The following is a 26,659-nucleotide window of genomic DNA, read 5'->3' as shown; positions in this document are numbered from 1 at the left end:
AGACAAAATAAGTTTGGGAACCACTGCACTAAATGAATGTAATCTGTAGAACTGCGACATACAATTCGATTAGTAGATGTGATAAAAATATTTGGAATACTTCTAAAGTTGTTTATAAGATTTTAATTAGAATCCAATCAAAGTATAGGTGTCAACGTACGAGATTGGTAAGTAATTAGCGGCGGCGTAGCGGCGTGCGGCGGCGGATCAGAGCGCCGTGCCGGAAACAGGAAGAGGGCAATCAACATTCCTAAAAATATCACACATTTGGTGTTCATCCGGCGAGCATGGCGCGCTGCCGCAGGGCTGTCTTAAGATAATCTACTTACATCTTAATTTATCTAATATCTATGTAGTGTAAAATATTTTTTTTTACAAAATTAATATTTCTATGTCAGTGCTAGTACATCCATACTGTGTTTTTTTAATAATAAATGTCTGTACAATGTCTAGGTACTAGGGTTAAATTAAGATTTACCTGAAGTGTATGAAAAAGCTCTTTATTAATGATTAAAGGTTTCAACAAGTTATCTGTATATCGGTTACATTAGAAAGGATCACCCTTTATATAGTTTCTATCCTTAATTTCTGAATCCTATGAAAAGTTAAAAATAAAATAAACAATCGCAAGATAATAAAATTTAAAAACAAAACATGTAATACGGAAGCTTCTAATTCGAGTGATTGGAATATCGAAATAACGTAAACGAATTTATAAGATATTAAATAAGTATTTTAAGTGGCAACTTTATGTTATGGTCTGATTTTACGGTTAAAAGATATAAAATGTAATTACGTGTCCTCGTTATTGAAATCGTAAAAACGTACGCCCGTAGCCGAATTTAAAATTTAAATTTAGAATTTTTATAACGCGAACATTAATTTCGGCGCGACTTTCATTGAAAAAAGCAATTAAGAGGTTCGGTTAGTGCCCGCGCGTAGTTAAATAGAATCATTATAACACACATGTATCAAGATAAATTGCTAACCACGGTAATTTTAAATAGTTAATAAACAAATATCTATCATAACTATTTTTAAATTTTGCTATTATATTCCATTTTGAATTGATAGTTTTGTTTCTTTTTCAAACTGGCAACCCTAAATATTCCCGCCAGAATATCTAGGTAAGTCAGAAACTCCTTCCGTCTCGACGTCTTCGCTCTTAGTAAGATTAAATGAATGTTCTCATTAATTGTATTTGTATGCACCTTCATTTCTAACGTCCGTAATAAAGGGGCTTCCGCCAAAATAAACATCACGTTGAATATCATAGATAACTTTTGAGGATTACTAAAAGCTCGAGCGTTGTTTATTACTATAAATATTAATTACAATAAACATTTGTTGCAAGGCTTACGTTTGAAAGAAAAAACAACATTAGAAGACATGTCATGTCACAAACCGGGTTTGTGTCGTTCGGTTGAATGTATCATAACTAAATATGAGGATTACTCACCATCACACCATCGGTTGCAGGTGCCTGGTCAATAGTCAGTCAAGTCAATAGACGTCAAATCGTATGACACCGCTCAAGATAAACAAAATATTCTAAATATGTAACGAACATTCTGAAACGCGTATCGATAGATCAAGAGATCCTGCGCACTAATCTTAAAAATGCTACCAACTCGAAAAGCACCAGCCACAGACGAGGTTTTTCAAACTACCCACTTTTGTGGTTGCATTCCACAACATCATAGATAGCTTTTCAAATTGCGAATGGAATATTTAGTAGTAGGTAATACTTCGTTTATGTTATTAATTGCTGTAACTGACGTACTGAGGGCGTAAAGGCTTTTGCAGAATATCAGTGTTTTTGCCCCTTAGGGGTAATAAACATACAGCAAAGGCCCTATCTGTTCTGCATTGCAACGTTTAATGGTATTATAATTTCTTTGATTATTTCTTTTTGACTCTGTTACAAGTGTTGTAATGTTTTTGAACGGATTAAATGTCTTGTTATTATTATTATTATATAGTCAATCGTCCGGCTAGTTAAGTTGTAGACAAGGGCTATTGGGGAAAACCGGCAGGCATATTCATGATTCTATATTGTTGGGGTATTTTTAAAGTTGTATTCAAAACAAGCTTTACTTGCTGGAATATATTTGTGAAGGAATGTATCGATATTTATTGTAATGGCATCGGCTTATCGATTATGATTGGGCGTGGGGCGCGAGTCGCGAGCGTATTAGGATTCGACTCGTGGCCGGCTAGTGGTTGCCGTCGCACAATTAGATAATTTCTATTATTTATATGCGGAGGCGAGGCGCGGCGCGCATCGAAACGACGCGGCTTCCTTCGCCGCTGTACATACGTAGAAATCCGACGGCCGGTTCGCGCTAAACAGGATGCGCGGCACTCATCATTTAATTCACGAAAAGTTCCTGTCGCGGTCGCTTTTCCTGCAGGTGACGTCTATAGCACGCTGCTTTTCATTTCCTTTATGGTAATATTGATAAACGTGTCAGCGTACTAATGGGACGCAAACGATATCGATACAAGCGAGAGCTTCGCATCGTCTTCACTTAACACGCGAATGGTCCTACCATTTTATTTTGACTTTTAGTGCAAATAGTTAATAAGTTTTTTTCATACTAAATCAACAAATGGATAAAAAAACAAAACAGGTATGGAGTATTAAAAATAACAAAGTGCCTTTCCGTATATGGTATTAAAAAAAACGCCTATATTTTCATGAATTACAATGTTGGCTGTGCGCCCATAACTTGAAATGCATTCACAAGCACATCATTGTGTTGTTAGGTAACGCGAATGTCGATACAACTGGGCCTTTGCCAAACTTGTATGGAATTGCTCTCTTGTCTTTGGAGCCATACTGTCTGACAGTGAAGATATTTATAGCTATTTAAAGCTATAAAGTATTTAAACCAAGAATAGTAAACATCATTTTATCTAAATACCAGTACCCAATTTAAATTAAAAAGCTGCAATAATTGACAGAAAAAAGTTTTTTTCTTATATCTAGATTTTCTAATTCGATAGTACTTTAATATGGTTTAAAACATGGAAAGTGCTAACTAAGAGCTAGTGATTTTTTATTAACTTGTAGATTTGATATGGGCATTTAAAGAATATAACAATCTGTGTGTTTAAAATGCATAGAAGTTGTGGATTAAATCCTATAAATGCAATATCACGATACTTAGACATAAAACAGCCTTACTCTGGAAGTAGCTATATGAAGATCGCCGTCGAAGAATTTGGTCTCAATCACAACATTGCCACTGAAAATTAACAGAAAAAAGGTTTCCTAAAAGAGCAATATGTATGTAAAATATACGCCATCTTTTGACACAATTCTGAATTGTCTACTATTGAAAAAATAAGTATTTACTGTTAACTCATATTTTCAATAGACGGCGCTGTGCTCCAATTTTATCAGAGTAAATTACTGCCAAAAACTAACAAAAAAAATCGAATACCCGTATCTTGCAAAAGTAGTAGTTAGTAACCAGTTATTTATCATAAATACTTTATACATGCGGGTTAAGAGTTTAACCTGAAACCTGTGACTACAAAATACTCACTTCAACACGTTGGCTGGCATCATTTGTGACTCCGGTGCAGATCCAATAATTGATTGCCATGTGTTGGTTGAGTTTGCTATAACATAGCCAAAATCAAAGAACCATTCTTCAAGACATCTCCCTTTGAAGAGCACTTTCTGAAATGTTCATTTGTTTTGTTAGAAAACATTTAAAATATTATTTTAAAGGCATGATGTAGGAATAATCAATAAATAAATAGTTTTTCCATTTCTGAAACACCTGTAACCCCCAAAAACAAATATTATCCAACTTATTACCTTAAAAAAACCCAATTAAAAATGTTTTTGTAGAATTCTCCCAGTAATGCAAACTCATTTGCTCAATTCAATTGAGCTACAACTTTAATTAAACATTTATTTCAATAAAATCTGACTAATATCATAAATGCCAATGTTTAGATGAATGGATGGATGTTTGTTTAAAGGTATCTCCGGAACCGCGCAACGGATCTTAATTAAATTTTACAGCAATGTAGAACATAATCTAGAACACATAGGCTACTCTCATTAAGTTTTTTTTAATTTCGGGCATACATAGTCACAAGCAACAGCTAGTATCAGATATACCTGTTCTAGACGAAACCTATCCATTGATTCAATGGAACTGAAGTTCATCTCTCGGGAGACAACGCGACATTTCAGTATTCTCTTGGGCACCCTCGCTTCATGTTCTACATCAGGGTTGGACATGTCTTCATTATGTTGCCATAATATTTTGCCTGTAAATTGTACAAGAAAATCTTACAATTCTTTTTTATGTGATGGCAATAGGCCAGACATTTTACTCATTATATGTAACTTGAATCTCTAAATCTTTTATCTCCTTTTGATGTTTAGTTTTAAAACAATTTATTTATTTTATTTATTTATTAACTCTTAATGCTATCATACATAATACATAAAAAAAGACAATTAATTAATTAATAATTATATTATAATAATAAACATGACAGTTGTAACATCAGAGTTTTTATATAAAAATTACCTGTGTCTGCATCACGGAGATTCATCCAATTTCTGTTGTAAATTTGATGTAAGGCAAACAAAAACATAAAATAAACTCTCACAAGTATAGCAAGAAACCTATAAGTAAGAATCATTGTCCAGTCTTGACATTTAAAGTTCATTAGCCGGAAACTCAGGTTGAAGAAAAATCTCTATAAGTGAGAAAAATATTGCAGCCCCTTCGAATCTCCAGTTGTAACTGTATAAAGCACATAGCAGGCATCTTTTCTAATACGAAATAGTTTAAATTTTTTAAAAAATTCTACCAAACATGATGAGATATTTCCATGATAAAAGCAACCAAAGAAAAGTAATTTGTGTGTGTGTCAAATAGATGTGTTTCACGTGTGAAATATATGTTTCATGAGTGTATTATATATATTGTATTGTATTATATTAATTGTATAAACGAAACGCACTCAAATAATCATAAGTGAATTAAATCTATAATGGAGGTAGGGGAAAAATTGGTTTTAAACATATTGATAAAAACTAACTTCTTAAAAAGTAATTATCTTGAAATAACAAATCAAGTTCTTTAGTTAATTCTTTTGGTATCAACGACTTCATTAAAATAAAGTATAAAATCGGTATAAATTAAAGGATACATCTGAAAGCCTCTTAGGATCGTATCCACTCGATCTTGTCTATTTTCTTCGACAGATAGAACTTCCGTCATTATTGAAAGAGTTTAAATTACCACTAAAAATTTTAATTTATCTCTAAAATTGCAATGAAACTTTAAAATGGACTATTTATAATAAAAACTCGGTACTCTGGCAGAAATAAAAATACCACAACAAAAAACGTCATCAGCAAGCAATGTTGCATCATTTCATATTAATGCAATGCGCAAAGAATAAAATCATTCATGTAAATGTAAACGAGATATTTGGTGAATGCCTTGGTTTCCTTTAATCTACCAATTAAGCGTATGTTAAATCGATTAAGTATACATATTATAAATTAAAAATTGGTATCTATTAATACTTTCTACAAAATAAATTTCTACTCTACCTACGATATCTTACTGCTTTTCGCTTTTCCAATTTTTCCTCTTTGGTACAATGTGACAGTAAAATTGTTATTTTTTGGCAATTTTATTATTTAAATTAATATCAAATATCCGAAATGTATAAAGGATTATCGAGAATTCTGTCCTGTTACTGCTCAGAGAAAATTCCACAATATGTATCTCCCGTTTTTACCTCAGTTTTAACGAAACGTAAAGGACACTTAGGATATTTAGGTTATGTTTTCAAAAGGACGAAAAAACACGATAAGGGTGGTCTTTCGACATTGTTTACCCCGGTACCAGTGAAACCAAATCCAGATGACATAAACGTAGGAGAAGAATTCACAGGAAGGCTTAAGAAACAAGATTTGCTGAAAATTCTCAATAAATTCTACCAAAAGCCAGAAATTAGATCGCTTGCTTCAGAAAATGGTTTGGATGACCAATTATTGCATCAGGCCTTTTTATCATTTAGAAGGCATTGCTTAGAACATGATTTGCCTCCAGATATACATATAATTATTAGCGATATATTGCATGGTAAGTAATTCATGTTACATAAAGTACATTACCTCATTCATAACTATAACAAATATCTATTAATTAATTAAATTTAGTAATTTCTTAGGATTCTAAAAGTTCAGTTAATTGTGTGTGTGACTGTGTATGTGTGTTAATAATTAATTTAATTCAAGGTGCGGGACATGTAGATGACTTATTTCCATACTTTCTAAGACATGCTAGATTAGCATTTCCACATTTGGACTGCTTAGATGATTTAAAAAAAATATCCGACTTAAGAACACCAGCTAATTGGTAAGAATTAATCATTACACCTTATTTTAATATGATAAATTAATTCCAATAAGATTAAATATTTTTAAATTGATAGGAGTTTATTATAATCTATATTAAATACATGTACACTTATATCTTCAGGTATCCTCAGGCTCGTCATTTGAATAGAAAAATAGTATTTCATGCGGGACCTACAAATTCTGGCAAAACATATCATGCTTTGGAGAGATTTCTTACAGCAAAATCAGGAGTGTATTGTGGACCATTGAAACTATTAGCAACAGAAATATATCACAAATCCAATAGTAAAGTAAGATTTTTATCACTCAAATTTATTTCTCATTAATTTATTTAACTTGTCAACATTTTAATTAAAATAATATAATATTATTTAAATTTGTCTATAACTTAATAGTTTTAATTTTGTAAAACTAAAGTCTTATCAGAATACTGAATGTTTGTGTTTTCTTAGTAAACATAGTTATAAAAAGTTGTAAAATTAGGCATCATAAATTTTTTTATATGAAAAATATCAAGGTCTTACCACATTGTGGAAAAACTGTAGTACTGTGTTGAACCTGAATAAGTAAAAAATCTTTTGAAGCAAGACTCATTGTCCGGTCTTAATGCACAACTTCCTTATGCGAGAAACTCTGGTTAAAGATAAACATCTATAGGTGAAAAATAATGGTCTCTTGGACTCTTAGTTACTCAGGTTTGACTGTATTTAACAGACATCATATTTAGATCTTGAATAAAAATAATGTTATTTCAGGGTACACCATGTGATTTAATTACCGGGGAGGAAAGGCGGCATGCAACACAATATCAGACACTAACAGAAAATATTGAAACTGATAATAGTACAGAGACTGAAAATTATTTATTAAGTGAACCAGAACTAACACCATCTAGTCATGTTGCCTGTACTGTTGAGATGACATCACTAAATGACACATGTAAGATATACTTAATTAACTAACTTTTATGTTAATTACTATACCACAACTAGCTGTTAGCGCGGAATTAAAAAAAAATATAATTAGTAGTCTGTAGCATTGCATCTGCGGTTCCACTGGTATTACAGATGTCCACAGCACTCAATGAATTGCCGCTTGTTTGCCCAATTATTTTATAAAAAAAGTGTCTTTAGGCAATATTCTCTATAAATCTATGCCGAATTTCAGTGTGATTCATGCAGCTTTCTGGAGATGACTTCTAACAAAAATCCAAACATTTGCATTTATAATATTAGTTTAATGTACTAAAATTGATTAATCTTGTTTTTATTTTCTTGTTCCATTTTGTGGATTTTACAGATGAAGTGGCGATTATTGATGAAATACAGATGATAGGAGATAGGGGTAGAGGTTGGGCTTGGACTAGAGCTGTTTTAGGTAAAGTATTATAAGGGTTTAAAAAAAACTTTGAAGTTAATGTTGTAAATGTAACTTTTTTTATAATTGTGGTAATAATTCATTTCTTATAATGTAATTGTAGGATTGCAAGCAGATGAAATTCATTTGTGTGGTGAAGCCGGGGCAATAAATCTTATTGAAGAAATTTGCTACACTACTGGGGAAGAAATAGAGGTACTATTTACTTATAAGTATCATTATATACTTTTAAAATGGATGTACAGTAAGAGTCCAAGGGCATGGCAATATTTTTCTTATTTATGAAGGATGTCTGACGGGACCTGACAATGACTCTCAGTTAAAGAGGTTTCTCACTTATCGAGGTTGACTGAGGTTCATGAAGTTTGTAATTGTGGGTGTTTATTCCTAAAACACTACAAAATGTTGTCTACTTGATAATTTTTTTTTACATTTTCAGGTGCGTACATACAAAAGGCTAACGGAATTGAAAGTGGAGGACAGTGCGCTAGGATCACTAGACAATGTACGTCCCGGAGACTGTATAGTATGCTTCAATAAGAACGATATATACAGTGTTAGCAGAGCCATTGAACAGAGGTCAGTCCTGTGAGGCAGGTATCCAATATTTATAACATCATAAATCATACATGTAAGGCAATGTAAACATCATGAGCGTCGGTGGCTCAAGCGTTAAGCACTTGACTTGCAATCTGCAGGTCCTGGGTTTGAATCCCGCCATGTAACAATGTGGTTTTTCGATTTCCGATACATATGTATATTTATCCCATGTTCTTACGGCGAAGAAAAACATCGTGATGCACATATCTGCGAAGAAATTCAAATATATGTGTGAAGGCAGCCCGCACTGGGCCAGTGTGGTTGACTATGGCCTAGGTACCCCTAACTTTAGGTAGGGCTCCGAGCTCCTCGGTGGAGTTGTATAATGAGATGATGATGAAAGTATAACGTTTGTGTATTCATTTGACTGAGTGTGTTGACACTCAGACTAAAGGTTATTATGACCATTCTTTAATATAGATTAATTAACCTTTAGTTTCTCAGACTAAAATCTCTGTATAAAACATATTGTCACCCCTGTCATTATCTTTGACAAAATAGGGATAGCAATATGTTTTAAATTGGGATATTGGTCTCAGAAAGTCATGATTAGTATGTGATATCTGCTCTTAAGATGTTAAGAATCAATTTCTCGTAAGGTTTTTTTATTTGTAAAAAAATGTATATGTATTTCTTGTATGTTACAGGGGTCATGAAGTAGCAGTAATATACGGCAGTTTGCCTCCCGGTACTAAACTAGCGCAGGCTAATAAGTTCAATGACCCGGATAGTTCCTGTAAAGTTATGGTTGCTACAGATGCTATTGGTCTTGGCATTAATTTGTAAGTCAAATTTTAGTACAAAATCAATAATATTAGTATGTGGAGTGGTAAATGGACTAGGAAGATATCTTGCATAGGATTTTTTCTCTGTAAATTTGGAATGCCAGCGCCACCTACTTGTATGACCTACCACCTAGATGTATGTGTGTGCAATTAGAACCAGTGTTCTAATTGCACACACATACATCTTAAATCATAGTAGAATTTTATTAAAAAAAAATATGTTAAAACCAATTCGTTATATATGATTATATATTTAATATTCATTTATTTATTTATAGGAGCATACGTCGGATAATCTTCTATTCTCTAATAAAACCCGTGGTAAATGAAGACGGTGACAAAGAAATGGACATCATCAGTATATCACAAGCTTTGCAAATTGCAGGTACTTTTTTTTTACTTCCAAATAAATATTTAATATCATTATATCCCAACAGTCAACTTCCAAAAGCGAAAAACTCCGGATAGAGAGATTTATATAAGCGAGATAAATATTGTGGTCCCTTGACCTCTGACTAATCGGTTCTTTTCTCAGCTTTTAAGTTGACACATCAGGAAGAGAAGATCTCTTGTTGCCGATGTGCCAAATCAAAATTATCACTGTTGGTACTTTTCAGGTAGAGCTGGCAGATACGGCAGCGCGTGGGAGACAGGATATGTGACTACATACAGACCGGAAGATCTAGCAACACTGAAAACACTGCTGTCCAAACCCCCGGACCCTGTGACACAAGCCGGGTTACATCCAACTGCGGAACAGATGGAGTTGTACGCTTATCATCTACCTCATGCAAGTCTTAGTAGTTTAATGGTATGTTAATATTTTAATTAAAACATATCATTTACTAGTGGTCGCCCGCGACTCCGTCCGCGCGGAATAAAAAAGACATACTTAGTTATGTTCTTCCAGGCTAAGTTCTTTATGTATGCTAAATTTCATCAAGATCCGTTCAGCCGTTCTGGAGATACCTTCAAACAAACATCCATCCATCTAAATATTCGCAATTATAATATGTATTAGGAAGATTACTAGTGTTTTTTTTATAGTTTCTTGATGAACAGCAACAGTAAGGTTGCAAATGTTTTGACAGTTCATATGTTGGAAATGCTTAGTTTTTACTATTTTTCTGTAATTAAAATAGTTAAAAAATTTAAATAATCTTACTAATATTATAAATAAGAAAGTGTAGCTTTAGGGATAGATGTTTGTTAGAAGGTATCTCAAGAAAAGCTAAATGGATCTCGCTGAACTTTACCAGAGATGTAGAACATGGTCTGAAATAACACATATAACAATCAAGCAGGCGAAGTGAAGGGCGACAGCTAGTTTGACATATTTTAGGTATGTTGTCTTGCAGGATATCTTCGTGCACTTATGCACAGTGGACGACTCCCTGTACTTCATGTGCAACACGGAGGCATTCAAGTTCCTGGCGGAGATGATCCAGCACGTGCCGCTGCCGCTGCGCGCGCGCTACGTCTTCTGCTGCGCGCCCATCAACAACAAGCTGCCCTTCGTCTGCGCCACATTCCTCAAGGTCAATATTACATTTCCCATCGCATCTTACTTATAATATATATGCAAATGTTTGGATGGATGGATGTATATTACTACGTATCTCCGGAACGGCTGGATAGAACTCGCTGAAATTTAGCATAGACGTAGAGCATAGTCTGGAAGAACATATAGCTAGAACTATTTTTTTTTTAATCCGCGCGTACGGAGTCCTAAACGAGAGCTTGTTAATAATCAATTTATTGTATTTATACTATAGATGGTCCGTCAATACAGTCGTAATGAGCCAATCACAAAGAACTGGCTGAGCAATGCAGTGGACTGGCCCGTACCATCACCAAAAACAATTATGGACCTCGTCCATTTGGAGGCAGTCTTTGATGTACTGGAACTTTATTTATGGCTGAGGTAACTACAAGTGAATACATATTATAATCTAGTAAATTTGATATTTAAAAGAATTATAAGCTATGATAAATATAGTATTTCTTTAATTTTTATGCTAAGTTTAGCAAAATTCTACTTTATAACTTGATTATCGTGATAAAGAAGATTAGTAGCTCCATCTATTGATTTGTTTTAACAAGCTTTATCATCATATTTTATAAATTGGCTTTACTTTATTATAAAATTTTCTCGATATTTGATATTTTCTGTAATTCTTTCCAAAATGGCATTTGTTTACAAAAATTTGATTTGAAACAATGAATAGCTTTTTAATAATATGTATAAGGAATCGATATATTTTTATTATATTTAACTAAAATAGAAATTTATTTCCACAGTTATCGATTCCCGGACATGTTCCCCGATGTCAAATTAGTTCGTGATATGGAAGCTGAATTAGATTCTATAATACAACAAGGAATCTTCCAAATAACAAGGTATTTATATAAAATATTATACATTTAGTAAGAAAAACGGATTATTGTTTTGATATTATATAATTTTATTTATTTCTAGGTTATTAAGAAATTCAGAACAAATATTAAAAGACGGTCAGTCAAGTGAAGAGTCTTACGGACGAGGCAAAAAATCAATGAGAATGGGACATTTGCAAACAAAGGGAGATGAATCCAAAGGAAAACTGTCTGAAATGCTAGTGGCTAAGGTAATTTTGTAAACAAAAATATTTATAAGAAATACAAATTTATTTAAAAAAAAAGGGTCTTGACAGACGGACGGACAACAAAGTGATCCTATAAGAGTTCCGTTTTTTTCCTGAGGTACGGAACCCTAAAAAATACGACCCAAAGGCGAAACCAATAAATAATATATATCTTATCCATGTAATTTGGTTCAATTAAAAATCAAGGAAAGTTTTAATTTCGATTTTTTACTTTTCAAATACAAAAATATAGCAATAAATATAGGCAATGTCACCCGGGATTGTGTAGCATCGTAGTCAAAGAATTTTTCAAATTAGTTCAATGGTTTCGATTCTTTTTTTCATGCAATCAAACAGTCAAATCGTTCCTATTTTAAATTAATATAGATATTTATGCAATCTGAGTGATGTTATATCATAAAAAAAGTTCTTGAATGTTTTTTTTAGGGTCTGATCACACCGCAAATGTTGAAGAAACTTCAACAAGAACTGTCCACAGACAACACGGAGCGCGGCAGAAAGAAAACTAATACAAGAAATAGAAGAAAATAATAAAATTGTACCATAGTTGTTGTTCATTTGTAATATAAAATCATAAAGTATAATAAAAAATTATATAGATAATAAATTTTTCTTTTAATCTCACTTATATTATAAATGCGAAAGTTTAGATGGATGGATGGATAGAGGGATGGATGTTTGAAAGTATCTCCAGCATGGATCTCGCAGGAATTTGACATAGATGTAGAACATAGCCTGGAAGAACATATAGGTTACTTATTTTGTTTTTAATTCCGCTCGGACGAGGACGGGGGCGATAATTAGTATTTAATAAACCTTTACAAAGTGTTGATATATGAATGAATTCGGTCAATATATCATTTGTCTAGACGAATTACAAAAGGGCGGTTTTCTAGTTTCTTCGGTGACATTATCTTGTTGGTAAGTGTAAATAAATATATCAATGTATTATGAAATTACTATTTTATCAAAGTAACAATTTGTTCGTTAATTATTCAGTTATCTATTCAAAAGAAACTCTGATAAATTTTGAACTTTTGACATCTCGTAATATTTATCTATTCAAGAGGGTAGTTAGTATTAATATTGTTACTATCATAGCAACTTGTTTATAAGTGATTTCAAAATGGGTGCTGTGAAATTAAGTTGTTTGCTTTCATTTCTTTTATTTACACAAACTTCTAAATTAATCAACGGTAGTAATTTATTTACTATGATTTTATCAATAAATGTGTAAATTATTTAGTGTTTAAACTGATATAAAAACGGCTAAACACTCACGTATATTCGTTCGGTGGCGGCACCGATTTGTTTCGAGCCCATCGGGGGCCCTTCATCAGGATGAGTGGTACTGGTATTAAACTAGTCGGTGCCGCCACCGGACGAATATACTTGAGTGTTTATCCGTTTTTATATCAGTTTATTATAATGTCTCACGAAAGTTTAAAAAATCTATTTAGTGTTTGTTTTATATAGGTTTCAGAATATTTGATAACGATGGTGTTCAAAATATATTGGTTTTTAAAAATGAACCTGTACCGATTCAGTGCCAGGCGGATATGCCGATATCTTATTGTGGATTTGTTCATCCAAGTGGGAAAAGATTCTCGTAAGTATATTTGCTATTTACTATTATAGCCATTATCTGTAATTTGTTTTGAGATGGATTTAATTTGTTCGTTGACTTTCATTCTTGTAGAGAATCTGTCTCTGCCAATTTACTCAGCAAGTTAGATCTAGACTAGATACGAGGTCAACAAGCGGTCACTGACACTAACATCTTATTATGGGTTTCTGAGACCGTTTGAAACATAGTTATTTTTGTTTTATTAAAGATAATGACAGGGATGACGATATGTTTTATACAAAGATTTTGGATTCAGAAACTCACGGTTAGTTTCACTCCAACTACTTCATACGTGTAGTAGTTTCCAAACAATTTATGATGGGTATTTTATAATGTTAGTTTATTTAGATGCATGCAACGATTGTTTGATTCAGGAATATCAGTAATTTTTTGACTAGGAGCATTTAAAAGAGTTTCGTTATATTTTAGTCAACGGTTGACAACGCTTAAAGGACAAACATATTTTTTTAGATCAAGTTCTGTCACTAACGCTAAATGCGAAGTGAAGATTAACGCAAGCGACGCGGATGTGGGAGAATGGAAGTGTCATATTGGTATCCAGTCAGTGAGGGTCGAGATGATGAAGAAGATCGAAGTGCGGGTGGTAGGGGAAGTGGCGGCTGTCCAGGCTAACGTGACCTCTCTGCATGGAAAGCCCGTCACACTAGCCTGTGTCACCACCAAGGGTCTGGTACCATTGAGTTACTGCCGCTTTGAACCACCTAATGGTAGTCCGTTTAGTATTGATGCATCTGTTAATGCTACTAAGTAAGCACTTAATATAGTATAATGTTTTGTTAAGCAGTTAGATGAGTTACATTCAGAGTTAGGGTTTGGGACTGTTTGATCTGACTTTAATAAACTAAAGTTTTTTTTAATTTTAAGCATTTTTCTCTTAATTTTCCAGTCCTATATTGAATAAGTACTATTTCCCTGCTAACAAGAGCTTGGACCGTGGGGACTGCGCTGTAACTATACGTAAAGTAAGGTACGAGGATGTGGGGCAGTGGACTTGCGGCGCGGGCTTCGATGATGGCCAGGAACATATCGCTCAAATAATTGTTGAGGTGGAAGGTAATACAACCAAGTTCATCATCATCACCATCATAAAATCGTCATGATTTTAATTTTTGTTAAATGTCATCAATAATCCAACAGAGAAATAAAAAAATATTAACCAAGTTAATCATCGGTAATGACAGACAACAAACAGATGTCTATGGGAAGCGTAATTTCGCTATTTCGGCGAATTCAGGTGGCCGCTTCCTCATTTGTCTATTAAAAAAAAAGTTGTTGCACGAATAACACGCTTGTTCGATACGAAATGGAAGTGTTCATGACGACAAACTCTACTCTTCTTCCCACCCTTTTCACGGTTCACTTATCGTGGGTTTCTAACCCCAAAATCTCCGTTTAAAACATGTTCTTATCTCTGTTTTGTCAAAGATGACGAATCTATTTTATACAGAGGTTTTTGCGTCAGAAACCCACGATTAAACGGTTACCAATTGTAATTTCTTTGACGCAGGACTTTATACAATGTCAACAGCATCGGTAACCGGCATCACGCTTGGAGGTATCCTGGTAGCTGGGATAATCGGAATTTTAGGGTACGTCGCGTGGAAGAGACGTTGGGTTTTGGGTAGTCGTCGTGAGGAAGTCGAGGAGATAGAGGTACAGGAGATGGGACAACAGAACCCTGAAGCTACTGCTCAAAGAAGAGTACCAGTAATAACTGTACAGTCTCCCTCTACCACGGGAAGATCAGAGTCTACATCTCCATAAGCTAAGGTAACCGTTGATAAAATAAAAAACAATGTCTAAATGGAAGTGTTACCATAAGAGAATATCAATGTAATGTTGCATGTCACTTTAAATAACATTACTTTTTCTTTTGAGTACTTGCAGTACCATCCATTATTAGTTTTCAATGATTGTTGGTTAATTAGTACTTTTGTAATATTTAAATCAGGTAAGTCCTGAGATTAGTTTGTTCATAGAAAAATATACAACTATTATTATATAATTACCGTATAATAGGTAAAATTAGCCTTTGTAGTGTCAGAAAAGAAGTTCCTTCACCTATGTGTTACTATACTTCCCTAGTTCTTTCTACACAAATCATCCCGGTGATGAGAGGAATAAATAATTTAAGTGGTCAATTTATATTAATAATGTAATATAAGGCAAGTGTTATAGTGTAAGATAAATCAAGAATTACTCTGTCAGTGCAGAGAAAAAGGGTCTTGACAGACAGATCGACAACAAAGTGATCCTATAAGGGTTCCGTTTTTTTCCTTTCAATGTACAGAACCCTATAAAGTAGCTTATAATATGCCCTGCATTACCTTGTTAGAGTTCCGTCAAAATTAGTTCAGCCATTTCAGAAAATATTTACAAAATGGTTTTGTGAAACATATTGGAACTTGTTCTTGCTATAGCAGTTCAAACTGCACTATAGCTAATATTTTGTTTGGAATGAAACTGTAAATTGTCTTTATTCTATTTATTGTTAAATTATAAAAAAAAAAACTAAATAATTTTTAATTAGATTGACTTTTATTTTATCCTAAAAATACTAACTATTTAAATTAAATATTTAAAGATGTTTTTCACATTATAAGACTTCAAGTTTAAAATTATTTAAAAATTCAGATTTATTACTAAGATTACCTTGATGTAAGAAGTAATATTATACATACTACAAACTTATTTCTTAATTCTTCCAAATCATTCTTTATTTTACCTTAAGTAATATAAATTTTATACCATAGGATACTCTTTAATATCGTAATATTTAGTGACAAGAAACATATTTTAACTGTGGTAGAACCCGTTTAAACATCTTCGCACGAATTGGCCCGGCTCATCCAGTGAAATACCACGACCACACAGAAGACAGGCGTGAAGTGGAAGCAATTCCGCGTTTCATCTGATAAGTGTGCGTCCCTGAGGCCTAATTTAGTCCTCTTTCCTATCCCACCTTTTTTCTTATAAGGAAAGGACAGGAACTGGAAGTGGACTCTCCGGATGAGAGGATGCATGGAAAGGGAATATATTTTCTTTCTGAGCATCCTATTCTCCGTCAGTCTATGGGCAATGGTCACTTCCCTATATCAGCGATTTCAGGTGGCCGCTCGCTTATTTGCCACCTTATGATATTAAAAAAATATGTTGAACCTAGCAGAAAACTGTACTCATTTATCTATAAAAATCTTATCAATCATACAAATAGACATTGTTTATTTACAGGATTATTTAAAATTATACTAAATAAAATATGCCCTTTTTATACTACGGAAAATTGTAAATAGCGTACCTTAATTTTGACTGCTTCAATATTAAAAAATGGTGTTTTAAATTATCACAAAATCTATTTAATAACTGGGATGATTCAACATGACAGCCATCCTCTCCATATTTACAGCATACACTGAATGACATGCAATAATATTCTTATGTGTTAGCAAAGTATGGTATAATTCATCCAGTGTAAGCCTATCTTCATTATGCTGGGAGTTGGATGAACTGTAACAAAAACACAAAAAATATTTTAATATATGAAAAGGATGATTTTAATGTAAAATAAGTTGTAAGTTTACTATGTTAATTTTTTTAAGCCATGCATATAGTGCAATGCATAGAGTCTTACCTGCAAGCAATTTCAAGAACAGCTGACTGTTCAACTTCATCAATAGTTGGTGGACAACGTGGACCAAGGACATCATTGCTATCATCCAATCCTACTCTGCCTTCACTCTGAGGATCATATAGTTTATTTGAATTACGAAGCCACATATTAGGCATATCACCACCGATATCATATTTGAAGTGTTTATTCCGTGTCTTATAGCCTTTTCGTTGGGAGATAACTGCACTTATTATGTTCTTGAGGAAATGTTGTACAGCAACTACAATCAGATCTGCAGCTTCATCGTCAGCACCTTCTAAACCAAGTTCCCACGCTGCTAGCATGAACCGTCCGACAACTAATGCATGGTCAGGCAAGAATATTTCCTGCAAAATAAGTTTTGGTAAATATTGGATTTGGGACAGATTGCCAATAAGTACAATTATAATGTTACAAAATGGATGGCGATAGCAACTATTATAACATATAAATAAAATTAAAAAGGTAATAATTTACTTGTGTTGCATATTTGACCCCATCGCTTCCCGCGCCGGGTGGAGAGTTTGAAGGCAAATACTCTAATAAGTCCACTGGTTCGAAATTGGATCTTTCTGATGTACGAGAATTTCTCTTATGGCGTCTACTGTTCCGATGCTGTGAGTTCGCTTTTTCTTGCGCTATGGTCATTGAAGTTTCCGCTAAACCTTCCACCTTATTAAGAAGTGCAAGTAGAAATTCGTTATGGTAATGCACTTGGTCTATAGTCAATAACGCGCGTGCTTCAGCGTCAAATTCTTCTTTAGTTAGTTTCATGCGAAACCATTGTTTCATGTGGTTGAAATATTTGGTAGATTTTTCACCTAACACTTCGTTTAATTTTCGCCTTGAAACGTTCAAGGCTTCTGATGCCATTATATATGTTTATTACAATTATATTTCGTATTACTTTGATTTAAATACGCGGTATTCAATAAAAAATTATGGAAGCGCGTTGTTTTCATTGATTGTTGACATTAAATTTGACATGGACACTTAACATTGATTTGACAGTGACGTTGAAAAGAGTAAATTTTTTTTTAATTTTATGACCTGGTAACAGAGACCTTTAGGTCATATTAATCATCATTATTTGAAAGAATAAATAAAACAATAGCCAGCCACAGGAAATAATACTTTAATTAGTGCAAAAAAGGTTGAGAACAGACTTTTCGATCACAGTGTTTTATACAGGTTTCTGTCAATTTCAATCAAAATACAATTTCAGTCGGTAGCCAAGTGGGTTCTTATGTTGCTAAAACTGACCCTCCCCAGGGATAAGGCAGGTTGATCATGACGATGATGATTTAATCATCATGATCAAAATTTGTTATGCCTATCAAGTACTTTGTGAGTTACCAAAGAAATAAATTACGCCAAAGAGGAGAAAAAAAATGTATACTTGAAGAAGTTTTCTCCTAACAGAATCATGAATACGATGAACATTATAAAAAGCAATAAACACTTAAATTTACTTTTATAAAAATTACATTTTGCCAACTTTAAATGTGATTACAAGAATTAAAAATTGTTAAATAAGGAAAAAAATGCGCTTGTGGAAGAAATAAAATTAAAGAACTATTCGTGGCCTCAGTTTCACAAATAGTCCATTTTCGGGTCGCAGAATGAGATCGGATGACAGTTCCGGTTCCAGTTTTGAAGGGAACAATTCAAAATGCCGTATAATCCCGGAGAGGGTAACTTTCATCTCTAAAAAGGCAAACTTCTGACCTGGAAAAAGATGACCATGATTTACATAGTTATTTGTATAAATATGATAAATAACAGATAATATAGGCCTTAGGTCCAGGTTAAGGGCCAGCCCTGTTAACGTTTGTCATTCATAATAATACCGATTTATTTATTATTTAACTAAAATGTTACATGAACACTTTAGTCTAGCCGAGATCGTAAAAGATCTTTTTGGTGTTCTAATATTAAAATTACGTGTTTTTGTCGTATATAAAAAGTTGCATACAGAATGAAACCCGTGGGAACAGCGTAATTAATTAAATTTTAAGTAATAAGAATTTATAATTTTTAAACAAGATAAAATGTAACAAAAAAAACTATGTTTGCATTAATTTTGTAAGTATTCAAATATTAACGAAATAATTAGAATTAAGAATTCTATATTGGATAGTTGCCTTGTCTAAAGTTTTATAACATTCGGATTAGGTACTAGCTACATTTATAGTCACTAACTTATCAGGAAGCGGATTAGGTTGCTATTAGTACTAAATAAATTCAATATACAGGATGTTTGAATAAGACGCGTACTACGGAGAACGAAGGTTGTGCAGTTTTCCGTTGTTTCTTCTTTTCCAGACATCTCGTATATAGTGAAAATAGATCTTACACTTAGAACTTATACTTACCAATACAGTTTCTGGGCCCAGCACTAAAAGCAAGCCAACTGAATGGATTTCTTACAACTGTCGATTCAAATCTTTCAGGTCTAAACTCCATAGGATCTGGGTAAAATTCTTCTAATCTTTGCATATGGTATATGTCTACGATAACTGATGTGTTTTCCTTTAGTTTTAAACCTGCTACCTCTAAAAATACAAAAAAAAAAAGTTTTGTAATGTCATGTTTTTTCTACGTCACTTTTTTCATGTACTTCTTAAATGTATTTTTATACAGAATACCGACCTACATCTTTTGTTATCATCCTTTCTATTAAAGGTACAGAGGGATACAGTCTGAGAGATTCTTTGATGACCTGCTCCAAATATTTCATCTGACCCAATTCACTGAAATTAATTAAATTATTATTTTGCATATGAATTATGGACGATATTTAAATAATACATATTATTTAAAAACAGATGTACCTGTACGTGGCATCCCTATACAAATCGTCTGAGAATATATTTTTTTGTTCATTAAAAAGTTTTTCTTGAATATCTTTGTGTTTTGATATACAGTAGAGCGCGAAGGAAATTCCCGATGTTGTGGTGTCGTGGCCCTAAAATTTAACAAATAATAACCTTATTTTTGAAGTCGGTTAAAAACTGGATTATCAAAACTTTACGTCTCGGTAAACCAGTCCATCTTATGGTGGATTTATACTGCAAAAAACTCGTATATATTATAATATTGTGATCATACTTTTTCAAGGACATGTAAAGCAATGAAAAGATGTTTTTCTTTGAATATATGTAGTAATGGAAACAGTTAGATGCCTCTCAAACTAAGTAGAAATCGATTTATAGTATTCGAGTTAATATTACCTCAAACATAAACGTATCCACTTCTTCCCTTATTAATTCATCGCTGATTTTTCGACCATCGATTTCAGAGAGCAAAAGGAGATCGAGAAACGCATGCTTGTTTTTAATACCTATAAATGTTTTAAAAACATTATTATTTGTCCCTTAAACCGCAGCTATTATAGTGTTATGGTTTAGAGTTAATCATCAGAAAAAACTCTAAATTGTCAACACTTTTTTTATAATAAAAGTCGTTTATTTAGGCTACAAAAGTATGATGAAATTACAAAGTAGTAGTACGCCTGGTTCCTAAACTAGGTTCTAGACCCGTATTATGGGAGCCAGGACTCTTTTGTCTTAGTGCTATAGTTTAAGTAAAAGCTTAGTAAGATTGTGAAATTGCTTGTCTTACTTAAGAAATTACAAAAAAAAAGTAATTTACAATTAAAATAGCTTAATATATGTGCATATAAATATTTGTGCGTGTTTATGTATGTACGTGTGGATTTATATGTTCTTGGGTGTATGTTTCTTAGAGAAAAATTTACTTTGACTGTTATTTCGTCATTTCCCTGCCGATATTTCTATGTAAGATAGGAACAACAGATTTTCGGCTTCAAAATCAATCTGTTTTTCGTTTCAATCGTTAGTTCTTGATCATGTCACCCTCCAAGCAACCTATTCATTTCTTATATATCAGCTAAAGTTTATAGTTGTGTATTAAACTTTACCGATATAAACAGGAAATCAACGGTCACGGAAATAGTTTCTTCTTTGTATTTAATTTCTTGGCAATTAATTAACAATGTATGTAATTAATTTGTTTTTTCTTTACCTATATCTGTGGAACCTGCCAGCGATGTGATGTTGGCTTTCTTAAGTTCCTCTCGCCTTATTTCTATCACCTTCTTGGTGTGCGCGTGAAGAACATTTATAGCTTTGTCTTGTAATTTTCTGTACGCCGACAAATTGAAAACTGTTTCTTCAGCTATAAATGGATTCCGCATTCGAAGAGCAGCGACCGAACTTGCTCTAAAAAAATGTATAGAATTATAAAAAAAGATTTATAGTTGCATTCAATGATGGCCTGTATCCAGCAAAGGCAGCAAAATATGTGTAGTTTTTGAGGTAAGTACAGTCACCTTCGTTCGCGGTGTTCCACCTTAAAAGCGAACATCGCGACGGCTGTACCTGTTGCTATTAGAGGTATGAATCTCCGTCTAGTTGCTAAGCGAACTTATCTTATTTATTTCAAAGTTTTAATTTGAATACTTACTCTGATATTGCCTTTACATATTTAGATTCTTTATCTTTTTGAGCATTGAACGACATTCCCATGATTGACTCTGCAAGAAAAATATTAAGGTAACCAAATAAGTTGCTTTGAAAATATCAGATTGGACAAAATGTTCATACGAATACATAAGATAACTTATGTGAGATCAAAATGACATGGTATTTTTGTAGGTGTTTCGGTAGTGTAAACTCATGGTTCATATAACAAATCATGTGCTGTAATTTACGTATATATTCAAAAATAATTTACCAGTGACATTGTCCAAAGCTGCCAAAGCGATCAAAGGGAATATGTTCACATCAGTGTCTCCGTCCGCAGACATCATTAGATTATCTCGAAGGATCTGTTCATTTTTCCAAAACACAGGTATGAAATTTTGAAGAATATTAAAATGGAATGCTGGTGTCAAGAATTTGCGGTGTGAACGCCATTTTGCACCTAAAATGGATTTTTTAGAGTAAGTGTGGGGTAAAAATTGACAAAACGGTAATATTATTTTTATCTGACCGCTGTAGTTATGGTTTCCAGTGATATCTTCGGACATGGACAGTATAATATAATAATAACATTAGTTTTGAACTTATATAAAAACGGCTAAAACATATACGTACGTCCGCCCGGTGGCGGTTCCGACTAATTTCGAGCCCATCGGGGGCCCTTCACCAACATCAACTAGTCGGTGCCGCCACTGGTCGAAAATACGTGAGTGTTTTAGCCGTTGTTATATAAGTGTATTACAATATCTCACGAAAGTTTGAACATTAGTTTTGGTTTGAATAGTTCCAAAATCCTTTAAAAATGTCAATACACTATGTTACTAGAACAAGAATAGTACGAATGGAATAAAATTAAATCGTGACTCATTATAATACTAATTTTATTTACCTGTAGATGTAAGAAGGCCATCGCCAAGCCAAGCTCTTAAAAACGAGTAGGATCGACCTTTTGTTATGATTTCAGAGTGTGACACTATCCCCTGCGAGATAATAATAATAAAAAAAAATGTTATATGTGGTACGTAACACATCTATTTGAATTGCAGGTGACAATTTGCATTCTGTGCGTTAGAGTACGGGCTATTTTCGATGTATGAGAGAGCTTTAGCTTTTTTAGAACTATAAATTTAGATAATTTACCAAGTCTATCTACTTACTATATACATTATTGCTAGTCATTGCTTTTGTCTTGCATTCTATATATAATACATTTATTCTACGTATGTACGGAGTAGAAATTTATTGCATCAATGATTTTTTTTAGACGACCTTGAGGATACTCCGAGCATGCTATCTTTATTGTTACTCGTATGTCGTTATAATTGTACAGTTCATGACAATAAAAAACAATAAGTATAAAAATGTTAACTTACATCGCATGGTTGCTATTTTTGTTGCAAACAACACATGCATTTTATTGCTTATTCCCACGTAAGGTCGTAACTTGTTTTTTGAACATTTTTTTTTGCTTTTCGCACAGTACTAAACGTTTTTATATTTCTGATATCAAAACAAATCTTGTTAAAACAAGAGATTTTGAGTACTTTTATTTGACTAAAGAATGTATAGCGTGTTGCTAAAATAAATACTAACTTCAATGTATTTTGGATGAAACAATATAATGTATCGGCTCGAAAAGAGATGGACACGGACTGCTTCTCCAAAGCGTTGCTGGAAGCGATGCAGTAGATTCAAAAACTCTGTAACAAACAAAACAATTGTATAGACTTTAGTAATATCAGTAGTGGAGTTAGGGTAGAACCAGGTACCGACCGACCGGTCAGGGCGCTGGGCATAAGAGGGGCGCCGCAGGCGCCAGATCTGGATATGAAGAGGCGCCCGCGGTGCCCACTAATACACCTTTAAGTTATCTTTGGAAAATTTCCCCTAACACCAAAAAGAAAGGGGGCGCCGAGAAATTTCGTCCAGGGCGCCAGAAATGCTTAAACCGGCCCTGGGCATCAGCAGACAGGGTTTACCTAGTAAAATCTATTTGAGATGGACGACAAAAAGTAGAAACAATAACAAACTTTCTTTATTGAAATGTTGAAAATATGCAAAATAATACTTATGGATACCTCAATAAAATCGTGACTTGCATAAAATAATAGCAAAACAGCTGTATTTATTACTGAAATAAAGAAACAAGTTTTTAGTTCAAGACAGAGTCCAAGTTCCAACATGTGAACTTAAATTTTGTTTTCTTTTAAAAAAAATTATGGACCTGAATAAACTAGTAATACTATAAATCTTATTTTATTCTTCTAAAATAGTCTAAGATTGATTTCTTTATTTATATTTTCTTATAAATAGTAGTGAATATTTTTTAAATCTACAACATTCTGATGTAAATTAGTAGTCCTTACTCCTGAAGGAGTTCACCTTGTATTAAATTGTAAGAAAAACTGATTATAAAATTAACGTATACATTTTATAAAACGAGTTTCTTTTTATGGTAAATTGACACGCCTGAGTTATTCTTTGCCAAATGTTTTGCATAAATAAAACAAAAGCTTTGTGTAAGAATATTTGTACAGGGATTTAAATAAAAAACCCTTGTTTGCAGAAAAATGTGTTAATATTGTAGAACATGAATAACAGAAGACCTAGAAAAACTGATTTGACATTACTAAATTCAAAAGTTTAATTTCTTCTTTTTTCATTGATTTAATGGCTGCTAAAGCGTAAAAACTCCTTGAACATACCGGCCACCAAAGACTATTTTAGTCTTTAAAATCCTTAAAGACCGGCCACCGTGAGGGAATTTCTAAATATTTTTAGGCAAAATGATTTCAGCAACTGTCGTTTTAACATCGTGTTCTCTTTTCACTATACTGTCACGACTCGCACTAACTGGCCTGTGTGTAGCTGCATTATTCGACCAAGTAGCCATTTCGTTGGTGAAATATTCTCCTCTTCTATTGTATCATAATCCACTATCCCGTCGCCGATGGTGTGTTCTCTAGTGTTCTGTTCAAATCTTCTTGAATTTGGTGAATAGTTTCTAAAACACTAGATGTAAATGTTCCTCTTTGTTGTTACTATATTCTGCTGTAAAATGTGTTACTTTCTAACCGATAAAATCTGTGTTGTTCCTTCGTGTATTCTCAAACTCTAATAAACTTCTTTTAAATGTTGCAATAATTTCATTCTGATTTCATCTCCTTATATGTGTTGTTTTAAATTTGCTATTTCTGCTATAAGTTTGATGACATTTGCGTGAGTCATTACAAACGTGTTCTTTAATTTCTTTACTGCTCCGATGAAGTTTGTATCGTTATCTCTCCTTATATTCTTAAAATAACCTCTTCGGACCTTCTTATTTAACTGCGAACCTCCATGTTCTGTTTTGAGATGTGCATCTTTTATTATCAACTTCACGATGTGTCTTATTCGGTTTAATAACAGGGTGTGTAAAATCATCTGACAAACTGGCCTCATTCAACCTGCCTCCTAATCTCAATATGCCATCTCTATTTCTCTAACAAATGGATCTTCAGTTTTCAGTTTACATATCCTTAATAAATTATGTAATTGTTCTCTTCTATCTGCAAATCAGTGTTGTTCTAATTCTTCTTAAAATCTGATTTCAGACCATTATTTCTTTGATAGCGGTGTATTTTGTTTCATTTTGTTGTAATACTTATCTCTATTCTTAGTCAATTGATTAACTTAAACTTACAAATGTTCATATCATCTCAATTGAAAATCAGCAACTCCTTTGTATAACTAAATATAAATATAGCTGTGCTTACTTAAGAATCCAAAACAGTTGATTGACTCGAATGAGTGTGTACATCTAACGAAATGTTACTTTACTAATATGATATGGAAACTCAGCTAAGTGAAGTGGACTTTCTCATGAAAATTGTAATCTTTTCATCTCACTGTCTCTAATCTTAAATTGTTGAATATCTTCTGCGTTTGAAAACTACTCATAGAATCCTCCTTAAAAGAAGGGTTATTGTTGCATTGCCAAATGTTGACTTACTTGTATTATTCTAAAGCTTGCTCTTGTTCATCGCGTCAAGCGATGCTTCTTAATTTGTATTCTACTTCGATCTCAATCCAACTGTCAGTTTGTATGATATCTCCTATTACTAATCTTGTTTGATCCCCGACTATCAAGTGCATAAGTGTTTCTCTTGCGAATCTCTCTACTGATCTCTTACGTTGATGTGTCTGTATGCTCTTATTCATTGAATGATGTAAAAATAACCAAACAGTTGTGTTTTCTCATTTGCCCTTTTCCGCGTAGTCTAAACTTAAATATTCTATGATACCAATCTCTACCTTTAGGGTATGTGAATTTGTAAATACTTTACCAAATATTCAAATCTTCGAACGACTTGATGTTGTATACTTCTCTTCTAGAAATTGTTTAAAACGATCTTACTGCATAAGTTCAGTTCTCTTCTCTTCTCATTGTAGCCTTGTATATTATTTCCTTCATTTTTGTTAATATTCCCGTAGTGTTTCTTAAGTCTCATTCTGTCTACGAAAACTTCTGCAATAAACCTTATCTTACTTATGTGTATCTATACTACTCTCACAAAACTCCTTAATATAATGTTGTCTAATGTACTGCTAATATGTTGTGATTTGCTTATATTGTATGTGCACTTTTATCTGTGTTGCTCTCTCTCTCTCTCTCGCTTTCTCTCTCTTTCGCTTTCTCTATGTCATGCTTGTTTTACCTGTATATCACTCGATAGACTCATTCCATACGAGTGAACTCTGCCTGTCTCCTTGTTTAATATACCATAATTGTATGACCTCAGTCCTCAGCTTAAAGTTATGGTACCTCACTTATGAAGAAACAGGTGGACCCTTTATTCCACATTATGGAAAAGGGCTGTTAAGGCAAAACAACGCACTGACATCTAGGTGTAAGGTTGTATATTGCGTCTTACCGCACTCTTAACTCCTCTTACCTTCACCTATGTTTGCTACCTCGTTTTGTCATCAATACTTTTTACCGAGTCTAACCTCTCGGTAATGAACGAGGTCTGTGTGTCCTGGTCATGGAGAGCGCTAA

General features: G+C 33.3%; 5 protein-coding genes across 5 annotated transcripts in view; 2 read left to right on the top strand and 3 right to left on the bottom strand.

Annotated features, from left to right (window-relative positions):
* Window positions 1-2,940: 2,940 nt before the first annotated feature.
* PrBP (Prenyl-binding protein) lies at window positions 2,941-5,383 on the bottom strand. The gene is made up of 5 exons (XM_013306119.1): window positions 5,188-5,383; window positions 4,560-4,591; window positions 4,142-4,293; window positions 3,555-3,691; window positions 2,941-3,251 (listed from the first exon to the last, which is right to left on the bottom strand). Exons 1-5 carry the CDS (start codon window positions 5,256-5,258, stop codon window positions 3,170-3,172), a joined length of 474 nt encoding a protein of 157 aa, XP_013161573.1. The 5' UTR covers window positions 5,259-5,383; the 3' UTR covers window positions 2,941-3,169.
* A 247-nt stretch (window positions 5,384-5,630) lies between these two features.
* On the top strand, window positions 5,631-12,382 carry Suv3 (Suv3 RNA helicase). Its single transcript, XM_013306284.1, has 15 exons — window positions 5,631-6,134; window positions 6,290-6,410; window positions 6,534-6,702; window positions 7,168-7,351; window positions 7,712-7,789; window positions 7,893-7,984; window positions 8,229-8,368; window positions 9,037-9,171; window positions 9,453-9,559; window positions 9,792-9,985; window positions 10,533-10,712; window positions 10,950-11,098; window positions 11,476-11,574; window positions 11,654-11,801; window positions 12,246-12,382. The coding sequence occupies exons 1-15, from the start codon at window positions 5,711-5,713 to the stop codon at window positions 12,348-12,350; spliced, it is 2,325 nt and encodes a 774-aa protein (XP_013161738.1). The 5' UTR covers window positions 5,631-5,710; the 3' UTR covers window positions 12,351-12,382.
* Window positions 12,383-12,899: 517 nt separating this feature from the next.
* LOC106113487 (uncharacterized) lies at window positions 12,900-15,260 on the top strand. The gene is made up of 5 exons (XM_013306285.1): window positions 12,900-13,015; window positions 13,296-13,428; window positions 13,918-14,214; window positions 14,354-14,520; window positions 14,975-15,260. Exons 1-5 carry the CDS (start codon window positions 12,946-12,948, stop codon window positions 15,229-15,231), a joined length of 924 nt encoding a protein of 307 aa, XP_013161739.1. The 5' UTR covers window positions 12,900-12,945; the 3' UTR covers window positions 15,232-15,260.
* A 1,540-nt stretch (window positions 15,261-16,800) lies between these two features.
* On the bottom strand, window positions 16,801-18,091 carry LOC106113381 (transcriptional adapter 1). Its single transcript, XM_013306110.1, has 3 exons — window positions 17,594-18,091; window positions 17,099-17,463; window positions 16,801-16,974 (listed from the first exon to the last, which is right to left on the bottom strand). Exons 1-3 carry the CDS (start codon window positions 17,987-17,989, stop codon window positions 16,824-16,826), a joined length of 912 nt encoding a protein of 303 aa, XP_013161564.1. The 5' UTR covers window positions 17,990-18,091; the 3' UTR covers window positions 16,801-16,823.
* A 140-nt stretch (window positions 18,092-18,231) lies between these two features.
* Cyp4l6 (cytochrome P450 CYP4L6) overlaps window positions 18,232-26,659 on the bottom strand; it is a 12,334-nt gene continuing 3,906 nt past the window's right edge. Inside the window, exons 2-11 of the mRNA XM_013306261.1 lie at window positions 23,215-23,321; window positions 22,511-22,601; window positions 21,875-22,063; window positions 21,605-21,674; window positions 21,164-21,360; window positions 20,350-20,459; window positions 19,951-20,084; window positions 19,769-19,869; window positions 19,492-19,671; window positions 18,232-18,844 (exon numbers count right to left, since the gene is read on the bottom strand). Coding sequence (XP_013161715.1) covers window positions 18,684-18,844; window positions 19,492-19,671; window positions 19,769-19,869; window positions 19,951-20,084; window positions 20,350-20,459; window positions 21,164-21,360; window positions 21,605-21,674; window positions 21,875-22,063; window positions 22,511-22,601; window positions 23,215-23,321 — 1,340 coding nt within the window. The 3' untranslated portion in view covers window positions 18,232-18,683. The remainder of the gene's footprint in view (window positions 18,845-19,491; window positions 19,672-19,768; window positions 19,870-19,950; window positions 20,085-20,349; window positions 20,460-21,163; window positions 21,361-21,604; window positions 21,675-21,874; window positions 22,064-22,510; window positions 22,602-23,214; window positions 23,322-26,659) is intronic.

This window comes from Papilio xuthus, unplaced genomic scaffold (genome assembly GCF_000836235.2).
Source record: "Papilio xuthus unplaced genomic scaffold, Pxut_1.1 DF828258.1, whole genome shotgun sequence".
Taxonomy (NCBI): Eukaryota; Metazoa; Arthropoda; class Insecta; order Lepidoptera; family Papilionidae; genus Papilio; species Papilio xuthus.
The sequence above is the reverse complement of the archived record's forward strand: the minus strand, read 5'-3'. Positions and strand labels throughout refer to the sequence as shown.